This window comes from Stegodyphus dumicola, chromosome 12, assembly GCF_044657685.1.
Source record: "Stegodyphus dumicola isolate Sdum_Otavi_A_Nest chromosome 12, ASM4465768v1".
Classification (NCBI taxonomy): Eukaryota; Metazoa; Arthropoda; class Arachnida; order Araneae; family Eresidae; genus Stegodyphus; species Stegodyphus dumicola.
The window spans coordinates 27353575-27368953 of record NC_140779.1 but is presented as its reverse complement, the minus strand read 5'-3'; the positions used below and the strand labels follow the sequence as shown (position 1 = coordinate 27368953).

The 15379-nt window shown below is 33.8% G+C and overlaps 1 protein-coding gene across 1 annotated transcript in view; it reads left to right on the top strand.

Moving 5' to 3' along the window:
* The window catches only part of LOC118205220 (uncharacterized), a 219106-nt gene that overhangs the window by 190032 nt on the left and 13695 nt on the right, over positions 1-15379 (top strand). The window contains exons 32-33 of the mRNA XM_085827386.1: positions 6708-6752; positions 9649-9696. Coding sequence (XP_085683512.1) covers positions 6708-6752; positions 9649-9696 — 93 coding nt within the window. The remainder of the gene's footprint in view (positions 1-6707; positions 6753-9648; positions 9697-15379) is intronic.

The following is a 15379-nucleotide window of genomic DNA, read 5'->3' as shown; positions in this document are numbered from 1 at the left end:
AGTGAGATTTTTAAGTGGATATAAAGCAAGATGCTTAGAAAAATGATCTAAAACAGTAAGAACATGGCCAGAATTCCTTATAGGACCGACAATATCCATGGAAATAAAGTCATTTGGGTACTTAGGTATTCTGGTGGCTTTATATGGTGCTTGTTTAGGAGTGAACGACTTATATTTGTTGCATAAATGACACGAGAGGACAAAGTTCTTTGTGTCGTTATACATGCCCTTCCAAAAGTAACGTTTCGATAAAATCTCATAAGTCTTTTGCACCCCAAGATGGGATATATGGGAAATTTCTAACACTTTAGATTTCAGTGCTTGTGGAACAACAATTAACTCAGCATTATTTTGTTTGTTTGAAATAAACATAAGAAGCTTGCTTGACTCATTAATGAATAAATTATGTACCTTTGCAGCATTAAGCAAGGAAGGATTTTTCAAAATTGTGATAACTTCTGAAGTAAAAGGATCCGAACTTTGCTCAGCAAGAAACGTTGACTCAGAAATTTCATGGATCTCCAGAAGAAACCAGGGCATTCACTTGGGGTCGTTCAAGATTTGTTTCAACAAACGGAAGAATAACTGAGTTATCTTTAGAGTTTTCAGCCAACACTGGCTGATTATGATCAGGATCTTGCATACGTGACATGTAATCAGCTAGAGAATTTAATTTTCCAGGAATGTGCTTAAATTCAAAAGTATATTCACTTAACTCCATAAGCCACCTAGTCGTGTTGTCAGCAGGTGGCGTAGATTTTTGATAATGCAACAGAGGTTTACTATCAGTCAAAATTGTAAACTTTCGATTATATAAATATGATTTGAAAGCAGTAACAGACCGATAAATGGCATAAAGTTCCAATTTTATAGCCGGGTATTTTCTTTCAGATGGTGACAATATTCGACTATAATATGATACAGGATGCAATTCATTGTTGTGCTCCTGCAGAAGAACTCCCGAAATAGCATGACCACTGGCATCAGTATTCAGTATAAATTCCTTGTCCCATTGTGGTAAGATAACAAAAGGTTCAGAAAAGAATATATGCTGAAGTTTCTCAAATGCAACGCTATGCGCATCAGTCCATTTAAATTTATTCTTCTTACTGGTCAATTGTGTCAAAATATCAGTAATTTCGGCATAATTTGGTATGAGATGCCTATAGAAACCACAAAGGCCTAGAAATTTTCTGACCTGGCGGACAGTCTTAGGTGGTTGAAAGTTAGTGATCTTAGCAATATTAGTTGAAATGGGTTTAATTAAGTTATGAGAGATGTGAAATCCTAAATAATCTATAGCTGTTTTGAAAAAGACACATTTTGTAGGAGACAGTGTTATGTTATACTTAGATAAAATTTTCAATACTGCAGTCAACTTAGTCATCATATCATCAAAGTCAGAAGCACTTATTACAATATCATCCTGATATGCATGCACACCTACGATTCCGTCCATTTTTAGTTCATCAATAAGCGTATCCACTAAAGCTTGAAAAGTACTGGCGGCAGTCTTTAAGCCAAAAACTAGCCTTCTATTAGCAAAGGATCCAAAAGGTGTAGTAAATGTTAACACATCCTGCAAGTGATCGGGAAGTTTAATTTGCCAATAAGCATTTTTTAAGTCAAGTACTGAATAGTACTTGTAAGTGGAGATGTTGTTTATAAGCGTTGAAATCTTTGGAAGAGGATATGTTGAATGTTCAATAATAGAATTAAGCAATCTTAAATCAAGAGCCATGCGGTATTTGGGTGGATTATTAGAGTATTTGGGATCTGGCTTCTTTTTTACTAATAGCATGGGACAAGCCCATTCAGCAACATTTCGATGAATTAAACCAGCTTCCTGCAATTCCTGAAGATCCTCTTTAACTTGGGATTGCAATGAATAAGGAATTTCAAAAGGGAGGGTCCTAATGGGATTCGAAGACCTAAAACAAATTTGTGGGGTTACCCTATCAGTGCAGCCAAGTGATTTTAAAGATTTGGAAAAAGCTGCATAATTAGAGATTAACACATCCAATAAACACTGCCTTTGTTCAGGAGAAAGATGGTTAAGATCAAAGTCAGTTGGTAACAATTCTTGTTTCCTTATTTCTAAAACCTCTTTTGATGGAGTTATAAGATTGCAATACTCATTTTGAGGAGTATCTGAATTTACAGAATCAGGTATGGTCTCAGCAAATTCAATATCAGATGTGACTTGACCTAGCTTCTGATTTTTGTTTATATGAACATTGTTCGAACCAATATTTTTGATGACAGTAATGAAGGAATTGTCGTTTAGAGTGTGGATCGCAGGATGCAATTCAATATTGTGTTTACTTACAGTTGGTTGAAAAAGGACAGGTTGATTGTTAGCATGAGAACTATTGACTCTTAAGTGCTCAATTGTCGATTCTCCAGGATCTAACATAATTTTGTGTTTCAAAATTGCATAACATTCTGAAGGTACAGGATTACAATTATAATTTTTTACATTAGCCATATTAATTAGAGGTACATCAAAATTATTAAATTTTGCAACTGCACTTTTAGCACATATTAAGACATCATGTTTGGATAAAAAGTCATAACCTAAAATTCCATGAAAATTTTGTTGAAAAGCATCAGATACATAAAAGGCGTGTTTAAAATGCTGCTTGTTTATCTTAAATGATATTTCCGCACAGGCTGAAAAATGTAAATTGGAATTGATAGTTTTAATTTGAACATGTCTGGATAAAAATCTAACTTTAGTATCCAATCTTATTGTATCAAACACAGCTTTTGATAACAATGACACAGAACTTCCTGAATCAAGTAATAAAGTGCACAAATTTTTACCAAATGTTACATGAATCAAAGGAAGAGTACAATCAGAAAAGACATTATTTATATGCGCAATAGGTAAACAATTACTTTTACTTTTGACATGAAACTGTTGCAAAAACTCTTTGATAGAACTCGAGGGTTTACCACTGATTATCATTTGCTTAGTTAAATATGTTTCAATACTCTCCGATTCTTTGCTCGTATGATAGTTGGTTTTTGGTGACTTGGTTGAAACATTAGAGGTCACATCGCCACCTACTTGTGAACTCCCCTTGCGTTTAAAGGGGTACTGTATCTTGGCTGATTATAATAATTTGGTCTCCGAACATAAGATGGAAATCTGTTAACATTTGAATTATCACCTTGTCGCGTACTATTGCGATATAACTGTGGTCTAGTGAGATTAGGACGACTGCTAACATAGTTATTCGAACTTCTAACCTGGTTCTGACGAGGGCTACACATCGCCAAATACGCACGACATACTGACATTGAATGTCCAAATTTATGACAGTATAAGCAAGGAAGTGGGTATGGAGGATATATGGGAGTTTCTTGTATCCAATTTACACAGTGGTCATTTGTATGAGCATGTGTGGGATTACCTGCCTGTATAGACAAAACAGCATTACATTGATTTAAGGGATGCTTATCTAAATTACAAAACTGACATTTTTCATTCTGTAATGCAAGTTGAAGACTGAGGTTTTCAACTTGACTTTTTAAACTCTCAATAGCATCATTTTTGCTATTCAAAGCAATGGAATGTGTTTGCAATATTTTCAAATTTTGCGAATTAGAATGATCTTGCTGAGCTAAATTCACAAGCTGATCAAAATTATCTGTAGATTCACTAATTAATTTTTCTTTGAGTTCTATTGGTAAAGCAGCTAGGAACTGCAAAGATTTTATTTGGTTTAATGCTTTGCTATTTTGAACATGGTTGTATGTAGCATGAGCCAAAGTTTCAATGCGATGAGCAAGACTTTTCATTGACTCACCAGGTAACAGCTGAATGGTCTGGAAAGCAATTAAATTAGATGAAGAGTTAGAATCCTTTGAAAAGAAATTTATCAGTTTTTCACAAGCCTCGTCTAGGGAAGTCACATTTTGGCAAGCAGGCGATTCTGCCAAGAACTGCTGTGCAGCACCAACAAGTTTACTTTTCAGATATAATAGTGCAACTTTATCATTCCAATTATTAAGAGTTTTATATTCTTTAATCTGGCTAGTGAACCAGCGAACGGTATCAGGATCACCAGAAAATGATGCAATACTAAATGTGAATGTTTTAGTTTCCATTTGTTCAGGAGATTGTTGTCGTGTCTTAGACATACTCAATTAAACAAAATAACATTCTATGAAATGACACATATGATAAATATGCAAATTTTTGCCCAATAAAGGTATATACTATAAATCATATATATAATACAAATAAAAAAATTAATATCAAACAAATTTACCACTGCAGCATAAGACTTAAGTTAGACTTTGAATCATTCATGTGATTAATACAATGTATATTCATCTTAAATACATTCAGTTAGACTTTGAATCATTCATGTGATTAATACAATCTATATTCACTTTAAATACATTCATAAATACAACTGCTTTAAATACAGTCTTAGAATAGATACAGTTCAATGCAACGTTAATGTAATTGCCACAGCACACGAAACGGTTGGGCGCGGCACCAAGTGTGGTAAAGATTATTTTCGTTGGTTGTGGTGGCAAACGTATATGTCACATGTTATGATAAACAGGAATATAGTGGCAACTTACCCCAGGACAAGATCCAGGTCTATAGCCCGCCGTGACGAGAGAGTGACAAACACGTGAAAACAGATTTAATTCTTGCTTTAGTGGATACCAACAATACTGAAGAGATACTCCTTTTTTTTTTGTAATCCGGTATGTCACATGACGATATGAGGCCTCCTCACTCAGAACAAAAGAAGATAGATCAATTCTTCCACACAGCCCCTCGAAGACTTGGTGTATTTCAGCTCACACACATGCAGGTACTCTTCATCGGGATGCCGGGCGAAAATGACAAGCCCGGAAAAAAAGGAGATTAGCTTAAATTTTGCAGCTACAACATCAAAGAGAAAGAAAATCACTTCCTTCATACACACTGGGAGACCAAAGAAAGCTTGCACGATAAACTCCCACAAGTTTGCATTTTTACTCCACTCTTACTGTCTGTCTCTATGCAGCATCTCCATCTCGCACCTTCACAATCTCCTCCTTCTCCTCCCTCCTGGTAGACAAAAAATACCGCCTTTTATAAAGTTCCACAGTTAAGTTTTGCTGCCCAATGAAAAAAGATCCAGCGTCAGAAGGCAACCAATCGCAAAATACCTTCAGCTACCCAGGCAAACAGAAGTGAAGACGCTAGTTGTCTGACGCAATACTTTCCTCCGCTTACAACAGTTGTCTGATGCAATACTTTCCTCCGCTTACAACAGTTGTCTGATGAAATCTGTTCCTCACCTTACAACACAAGTTGGCGAAAAAAATGAAATTGTCACCAAAGGAATCTGATGCAAATATCTAAATATTGCCATAACGTAGTAAATAATTATTTCAATGTGACCTCGTCACAACACCTATTGCCTTCTTTCGCAACAGTACATCTTTATGCAAATAACTAATATGCAAATCTGTTTCGTGACATACTTTCAAGAAAATGTTTTTAAATGTGTTTCAAATTTTTCTATGTGTGCTGTTCTTCGTATGAACCAATTCTAACGAGATGTTATGTGATTTCATTCGCATTATACAGGTTTTTACTGCAAGTGCACTTTAACTTGTATTTACGAATAAATACATTTCTTGCAACACGAGGTTTCTATGAGAATATTATTCATATCTTTGCTCTGGATCATTCCCCCCCAAGTTTGTACATAATAAATTTAGAATCAGTCTGCATAGTTTACAGCAATTCAAAATTCGAGCTTAATCCGAAGCTCATGGATACTCATGGATTTAAATCTATACTCATGGATCTAAATTTAGAATAAAACTATACATTCATAAAATTCCTTTCAAATTCAAGGGCGAACAGACACAGCTCCTTCATTTTCAGGGAATTAAGCTTTGGCAGGAAAAATTGCAGAAGAGTAGACCCTTTTTACACTAAAAAAAATGATAGAACACAGCATTGGCAGTTCCAGTGCTATCCATCAAACGAAATTATACATATGACGTGAAAAACTCATATGCCTGAAATCTGGAAATATTATATAGGTTTGTATAGCTCTTAATAGTATTAATGAAAAAGGACAAATTTTTGAGATTTTGAAATGAATGCAATTTTAATAAGCCTAGCAAAATTTATTGTCAAATATCTACTTATGGTAACCTGGGGAAACGTTTTAAATACTGGTCATGATTGGCCTATGTACTGAAAACCGCAGTGCCAAGATATATCACAAATGTCCCAAGTATTTGACCAGTAATGAGCTTTTAATATTCTGCCTAAACTAGAGTTCCTCGCAAGCTAAAATACTAATGAATCTTGTAGCTACTGTTCGCTTAATTCTTCTAGTGTATGTAACAAGTCCAAAGAAATGTTGAGTAAGTATGTGGTTCCTCTGAGGCGTACAATAAACCTACTTTTGGTCTTTAATTTACACTAGCATAAAATAAATTAATACTAAATACAATGAATCAACCGAAGTTGCACACAATTAACTCCAGCATTTGGCAGTTATAGAAGAATACCCGGCGTATACCATTATGCACGAATTACGCACGGCTGTAAAGTGAACATTAATTTATAGTTCTTGAATTCTTCGGATTGATTCTTATTAAAAAGAACCATTTTAATCATAAGAAACCTAAAATATTGAAAGCTATAACTGCTGCATATTTATTCATTTTAGGTGGTTCAGGTGCATTGGGAGTTGGTGCGAAATCAGGAGGTTTAGGTATGTGGTGCTTAAAGCAAATTTTGTTCAATGGTTTTATTAAAATGTCAAAAATTTATTATAATGTGTATGTTGAGGACGAGAGACATTGTTAGTCTTTATTTTCCTGTAAGAATTTCGATATCATGTATAAAAAAATTGGGCTATATATTCGCTCAAATTATATTAAATATTTTCTATAGTGAATTATTATGCGGGATCCATTCAGTATTAAACACATTAGTATTAGATTTCTGGAATTCAACTGTTATACTAAAGTTAACGATAGGTGAGAATTATACTCTTATATGTAAGACGCGTCAGAAAATATCAGATTTACATATCGTTGTGTACATACGGTACATACTCCACCCTTTTAAAGGGCGACTGGGGTTTTTAAGGGACTCAATCGCCAGATCCTGGATGAGAGAATCATCATTCAACACTCTTTTAGTTCGGGCGCCACTATAGAGACGTTAGGTTTTTTTTCTGGAAGCAGGCAAGATGAAAAATGAGCAATCGTCTTTGCTCGGAATCGAACCACGGAGCTCTGGATTACCGGCCCAGCGTGCAGAACTACTACACCACGAAGGCAAGCTAGGAAGGCGGGAGAAATATCTTATAATTTAATATATGTTAAAACTGAGTGAAGTTTTTATTAGCCAACTCTACGATTTGAGTGAGAATAGTAATTCTGTTAAAAAAAAAAAAAAAAAATTAGCTTAAGCGTGAGAGATTCTGTCTTTGCCTTTGAAAAAATGTTAATATTTAACTGTCTTAAATAGCAAGCTCAGCTCTGTGAAACAATATTTTGCCGCCGCTGGAAATAAAATAGTTTTATCTTCCACCAGCTAGCGTGTTGCCATTCAGTGAAGCCTATGGTACTTTCAGATTTAGTTAGCCTAGAAGTTTTTGAGTAAACGATTAAAAGCATTAAATAAAAGATTTAAAAGCATTAAACACAATTCTGGAGAATATGTTTTTTTTTTCTTTTTGATATGATTGATTTAAATAAGCATGTATTAAAATCAGGAGATATCCAATTATAAATATTTAATACCTTTATGAATTTAAACTGTCTGAACGAATGAAAACCATTATATATATTTTCTTTTCTATGATAACTATTTTAGGCGCTTCGCGGCTCTGGAACATAGTTATTTAAGAAACAGTCTAGCAAACATAAAAATAGGTATGGTAACCTCTATTGGGAATTATAAAAATCAACTGTTTTTAACTACATTGAAATTTTGTGTTTGAATTGAATGTTATGTAGCTTAGGTTCGAAGAACGTAATATTTAATGAATACAGTTAATACTCAAAAGGGCAAGAATGGAAAGAGTAGTTTATTTTATTAGCTAGCTTACTAAGAAAACTGAATACTAATATAAAGAACTGAGAGACTGAAACAAAATTAAAAAACGCATGCCAGTACTTAACACTGCATCCGAAATTTTAATCATGCAACTGTAAGAAATTGTTTATTTTGTTGAAAGTTAAATGGTATAAGTACGAAAAAAAAACGGTGCTTAATAATAAAGGAAAAAAAAAAACGTTTAGCAGGAGTGAGTGCAAGAAGAGACTGGTAGACTGCGAGCTCAGCAAGAGTGTAAACAGCTTTAACAAAACCTTTTGTGCGAATGTTAAAAATCTGAAATCTTTCAGTTATTTATTGTTTATTTTTTCTTTGTTCGTTTGCGTCTTTTTTATATTTTGTATTTTGATTTGTTTTCTGCATCTTATTACAATTCTCTCTATATGTGAAAAAAAAAAATGTGTGCACTCTATATGTGCAATGCGTAAAAAAATGGGACAGTTCTATATCTCCTGTTCTACTGGGCCGATTGAAGGAATTCAATTTTCGTTTCTCATGTCTCGAAAGCGCGACTTAGGATATGTATTAGATTTATATACAGCATTGGGCTAATATAGGCATTTTGACACAAAGTAGGACTTTTTCTCAAAGAACATGCCACTTTTTTTCCATATTTCGATTCTACGATTCAAGTTTTGTCAAAATCGCAGGAGTAGTTCTTTAAAAAATTGGCTCCTCGATGTTAATTTAATTTTGTATATATTTTTTAATCTCTCTTTTTTATTAAACTTATTTGATTCTTTCTTTCATATTTCGAAATTCAAGTTCCTTCCAAATAAATTTTGCCCAATTTTTAAGATTTATTTTTAAAATTTGTATTTTTAAACAATTTTTATAAATTTCTCGAAAAACATTTTGAATTATAACCTACAGAAGTTTTACCATCATCTTAAAATAGATGTATTTATAAGTAAACCTGCAAAAAATTAGAGATTTTTATTCAAAATTTCCGAAGATATACGTGAATATATATTGGCGCGTTTTGGAATTTTGCATATTTCTTGAAAGCGATAAAACAGCAAATGTGATTTAGGCACTTTGTTAAAATTATTTGAAAGTGGGAACGAAGTGCATTTTTCCCCATCGTGCACAGTGCAAAAAGGGAAATGAAAATAGGTTGCCACAAATTAAGAAGTTCACCAGGTGAATTATTCTTGGTGCAAACTGAAAAAAAAATTCAGTTTGCACCAAGAATAATTCACTTGGTGATAAAATTTTTGAATTTCTCCATAAATATCGCACCAAATTTTACAAAGTTTAGTATTTAGGCATAATTTGTGTCGTAGAATCAAAATATGGAAAACAAATGGTATGTCATTTCAGAAAAATTCCGATTTTTTGTCAAAATCCCTTTGTTAGAACAATGCTATATAAAAATCTAATATATATCCTAAGTCGAGACATGGAAAACGCAATCTGGATTTCGTTAATCGGCCCAGTAGAAAGGGAGACACAGAACTGTCCCGTTTCTTTCTTTCTTTTTTTTTTTTTTTCCGCAATGTACATGCTTACATGAAAGAAAATATTAATACTTATTATAGATCAAGAAAAGAAAGGAACGACGGTTGCTGAGTCCAAGGGAAAATCAGGTACCCCATTTTTTTTCCAGTTAATTTCTGCATTTAATATGTATATATGCTTTGCGAATTAACATTTTCATATAATATATATTTATAAATTTTCTATTTCAATCCATGATCTATTATTTAAAATATATAATTAAAAAAAAACATTCAGCTTTTGTATATGTTTCATGTTACTTTCATGTTGAAGTTAGTTATACTGCATATTATCTAGGGTGATCCATTAAAATACGGAAAATAGTTTCATTTCTCAAATTACCTAGGTTGTTTGCACATTAGCAACTAAGCATTTTTTAAAGTGAATAAAGGACCTTTGCTGGAATAACAGTAATGTTTCTGTACGCTTAAAAGAGTCGTCACTTACACTTTCAAATTGTTGATCGGGCAGGGTGTCACAAAATGGCGAAAATAATAGGCCGCAAGACAGGAATCGCCACCGTCCAACACGACGAGCACCCTCACTGCCTCGGACAGGTCTCCGTAACCAGAATCTCGGTGATAAATAGCTTTAAATATAAACCGCGGTCGACCCCCAAAGAGCCGCCGCGTTTTTGTTTTTTTCTCCGGTCATCTCAGCACCCCACTGACCGCGGCTGGCACCCAAGGGGCCGTCGTGAAGGAATCAAACCCGCTAAGGTTCTGAAAAATCTGCTAAACAAAATCTACCAAAATCAGCTAAAAAGAACTTCTAAAATCGACTCCTGCCTCTCGTGCAGCGGCTTTTAAAAGCTCGGTTGACACTCTCCAAGAAACGCCTCAAAATCACTATTGGCTTAAACATTAATAAAAGTAAAATTTAGCCAATTATAAACAGAACTTGGACTCCCTCTAGCCACTAGAAGAAAGGCGATAAATAGCCTCTAGAATTCGCAGAAATTCAGAACTCTCTACAAGGTGACAGACCCTTACTTTCCCGCGCAAACAGGAATGTTTCCAACCTATAACTCTGTGAAATAATCGCCGCCCCTTAGAACTATTCGCCTCTGAACGAGCAAAACACGTGTGTTCAACCCCCACAAAAGAGGAAATTGCAGCTGGGCAGTCCCACTCCTAACCTCCAAAAGAAGCCGACTCGTGAGAAACGGAAATACACCCGCGCCCTTTTAACTGTAACTCATCTTCTGCCAAATTTAAAAGAGCTTGCCTTAATTGAACGAAAAGTTTGAACGAAATCACCTTATATGCGGTCAGGTCGTAAATTTAGAACCCCTTTTTTCACGGGGGACTGAAAAAGAGGGGATAATCTTGCTTCTGGTCTTGAGAAAATGTGGGGGTCGTTTAAACATCGAACTTCTTTACATTCAGTTTTTATACAGAGGAAAATACAAATTGAATTCTTCGAATGAATGCAATTTTGTACAATGAAAATGTATTTTTTAACTATAAACTGTAAGGCAAATAACATCTTTTTTTAAAGTAGGAGCAGAAAGACAGATATTTGTTACATAAATGAATTTGTAGTAAATATTGAATTTTTCATTTTGAATGCTGTTCCATGTATGCGAAGTAGCTGAGTATGAGAAAATAGTCTTAACCCAAATGGCTTTCAATATTTTCACGTCTAAGGACTGTTTTTCAATTACATTGTGTGCTTTTTGGTTAATTTTCTAATGACATATAAACATTAAATTGTTTTTAATTTGAGAATTATGAATAAAATGAAGCAAACTAGACTGCAGAAAATTCTTCAGAATGAAGTTAATACTGAAAAATACATTTATCCTATTATCCAATTTCATCCTACAACAAATCTTTTTAAAAGAGTGGAATGAGCAGTGCACTAGGTGGAAATAAAGATGACATTGAGTTTTAGGAAAGTGGCAAATCTAGTTACAGTGACAACCAAAGTGAAAATAACTATGATTTTAGCAACAGTGATGAAGAATTTCTGGGATTCTAAGAAACGCTGATGTATTTGCTAATTTTTTAATGCAACAGTTCTGTTTTCGTTGTATAAAGTGTTATCATTAAAATAGGTACTTAATCCTTTTCTGTCTAAGTATTTTTCCCAAGTTTTAACCTGATAAACCACTGCGCGTCTTACAGGCCAGGATATTGAGGTATAGTATAAATCGCCCTTCATTTCGTATCAGTGCCGACGATTTCGATGGGAAAGGGTACCTTTTTAAAAACGAACTTCTTAACGAAGAAAAGCCGTTTTAGGTACAGCATAATGTCTAAAAATACAGTCAAATTAAGCAGTAATCTTGACTCTAATGTTTATGTATGCATTTCTTGAATTGATTAATAAATGTAAATTTGTAATTAAAAAAAATGTATAATATTTTATTTAGTTACATGCCAGTTATCTGTGTTATTCCTTCGTTTCTGGTATAGACCACCACCACCCTCTCACAAAAAAGCGTTTTGCTCCTCGATCGCAAAAATTTCCCGATTTTCCATTACTTAACTAGGGGAATTTCCTAGTTCTCCCCCCCCAATAAAATTACATCTCTGAAACTCTCTACACATAAATTGAATGTTTATTTAAAAATAAAATATTTCCTAATTTTTATATCCCTTTTTCTAGTTTATATGAAATTTCAAAATTTAACGATATCAGTCCATGAAATACTTGCAAGTAATATGGTTCTGCGAAATATATTCTTGATTCCAAACCCTTACTGGTAGGCATCAGCCTATCGCTCTTAGAATACATTATTAGTCCAAAGGGGCAATTTGCCCAGAAGGATTATTAATTTCATTTTGGCATTTCGCGTTGAAAACTATAAACGGCGAATCACTTTTCAACTTGTTGCCACCAAATATTATCGCCCTGTATTATATTTAAAGAAATTAAATAATGAAGAGTCTGCATGAATGTATGTATGCTTCTCGCTTATGATAAAACGACGGTACCTAGAACCATCAAAATTTGAATAACGTAATCTTCCATAGAATAATATCGGCGTGTGGAAGCCCTAATTTGAATTTAAAATTTGTTTTATTATCGATTTCATATTTTATAACACTTCAACGAATTTTTGAGTAACAAACTCAGCGATTTCAAAGCGAGCAATGGCAACACTGTACGAAAAAAAAATTTATCTCCAGCGCGCGATATATATTCCTGATATACTGATACTGAATGAGACCTAAAAATACTTTTCTTTTAAAATATATCTCCCCATATGATATCTGACACAGCCGTTTACTCTCCCCCTTCCGTAATTAACGTCAGTCTCCTGCTCTTGACCGCATTTGCAAAGCCACCGTTTAAACAATACGAAATATTATACATTAATTCTTAAATACGAACATTACAATTCATTGTCCACGTTAAAATGATATAAATACTAAGAATACCTTATGCACAGTAAAATAATAAGGAATAATTTAACACTATAAAATAATACATAACAATTTTCGATAACAAATTCGTGCCGGCTTATTAACATTTTGATAAGAAAGCGTAGATGAAAATGGGGATGAAAATTGAAACAAAAATTAACTATTAGGTAAATTAAATTTATCTCCACAAAGTTAAATTGTAAAACTAGAATATAAGGATGTTTAATACTGTTTTTAAAATTCATCAACGTTTTAATATTAATGTTAAAATCATGTAGAATCCGAATATTGTTAACGCATGTGCATTATAGAATTTTGATGATACCATTTACAGTTCAATTATAGAATGTTTCCGTTATAATAACAGCCAATCTGTGAATCGGTATATACAGAGCATTAAATTTAAAAATGGAACCTTTGCATAAACAGTAAGTCTACATATATATTAGACATGCTTATAGCCTATGTTAGAAAGTGCACATATATATGTGTGTGTGTGTGTGTGATTATGGCAAAGCCTCGAGGGCTATCTCGCCTAAGAGGAGGGATGCCTTCGTGGAGGACTTTCTAAGGGAAACTGGCTCGTATACACGTTACACATGGGGAAAACCAAGAAAACGCCCATGCAGCCAGCCCGTTCGCGGGATTCGAACCTCGGACCGAACTACCAGTGTTCAGCGACTTTACCGCTCGGCCACTGGTGGGCTCGCACATATATATGAAATCTCCCTATAGACTATTTTAGAAATGAGGTTCATTAAGCTCAATTTATTTGTCTATTTGTTTCACTAGTTTAGAAATTTTACGAGGATATTCCTAATATATATTTGTGAATCACAACGGTGATGTTCATTTTATGCTCTTCCAAGGTGTGTATTGCTTATATACATCAGTTATTTAATGTATTTTTAGGAAATATAATCTACACTTAAGCGATTTAGAGAATTCAAAGTCTTTAAATATAATTCTGTCAAATCTTCCAGAATCTTTAATGTAGAACTAGGATATGACATGTCAAGCTATCTAGCTCTGTCAAAAAGTGACGCTTATAGCTTTGGAATAAGGGATTGAACTTTCAGGTAAGACTAGCATCCATCGTTGTTTCAAACAAATAGTTTTGCCATTATTCATCGTGTTGACCAAGGTAGTAAATAAGCAATTTTTAGACTCAGAAACCAGAAAGGGAGAACCAGAAAGGGAGTAGCGAACATTTGCTTTTGAGCACAGTAGGTGTCAGTGATATGATACAAGAGTAAACTTTTTTATTATAGTAATCTTATTTTCTAAACTGTACACCAGACCCAGGTCTCGTAAGAATAAAGCTCGAAAACTCAATAATCACGATCCAACAATTTCGTTATACACTTATCCTATTTGCATACCGCCATTTTGCTGGGTAGACTAGATTATACCCGAACATTTAAGGTAATAATACTTTCCAGTAAATTTTTAACCTGGCACTTTAAAGTGTAATCATTTTATCGGTATTACAACCGCGCCCTATATCATCATTGTCGGTATAGGATTGCTGATACTCGAAGGGATATGAGCAATTCCTATACCGACAATGTTAAATTGGCCATTTTCGATGTACTTTTCTCAAAATCTGCTGTAGATACCCGCTTGAAATTTTTTGTGTAATTAAAGTACACCTATCTTATTATAATGAAATGAGCTTTTGAAACATTTTGAATTTCTGAGTAATTTACAAAATACTTTGCTAGGCATAGTAAAACTTAGCATTTTTCTCACACAATTTTTTTTCTTGGTTTATCACAAAAAGCTCATTTCAGTAAACATAAGGAAATCTAATAAATATGCCATAAAAATTTCAGATAACTGTGAGCACTTGTTCCCGAGGAAAGGTACATCGAGTATAAAAAAATTATGTTTAGAGAAAAACGCGTTTTTATGTAAAAATCCTCATTTATCAAAGCATTCGATGAAAAATTAAAACTAGATTTTTTACAGTTCTAATTTTCATAGAGATTAAGGAATGGTATTTTTAGAAAGATAAAAGTGTAGAGAATTTGAAAATGCAAAAATCCGAAGTAATCATTTTTGAAGATTTTTGGGTTCCAACACCCCATAATTTAACCGCTTTTGACAACTCATTTCGAATGCAGTCGGATTTTCATGCAAATCTAATGAGCTCGAGTTGTTATTGGCTTTAAGAGAGAAAGGATTAACTAGCTTTCACCCGTTCCCATAGATGCTTTAGGTATGCTGAGGTAAGTAGTAAGAAATTGCAATTTCCTCACAATTAAAATTTCCAACCACGTGTAACTAAATTAATATACTTTTAATCGAGATTTTACTTCGCGTCGGTGAAACTCTTCTTGTGGTATGTGAAAGAAACTGAAGTAAAATATGGTGGCAACAATAATTACGAGTTTGA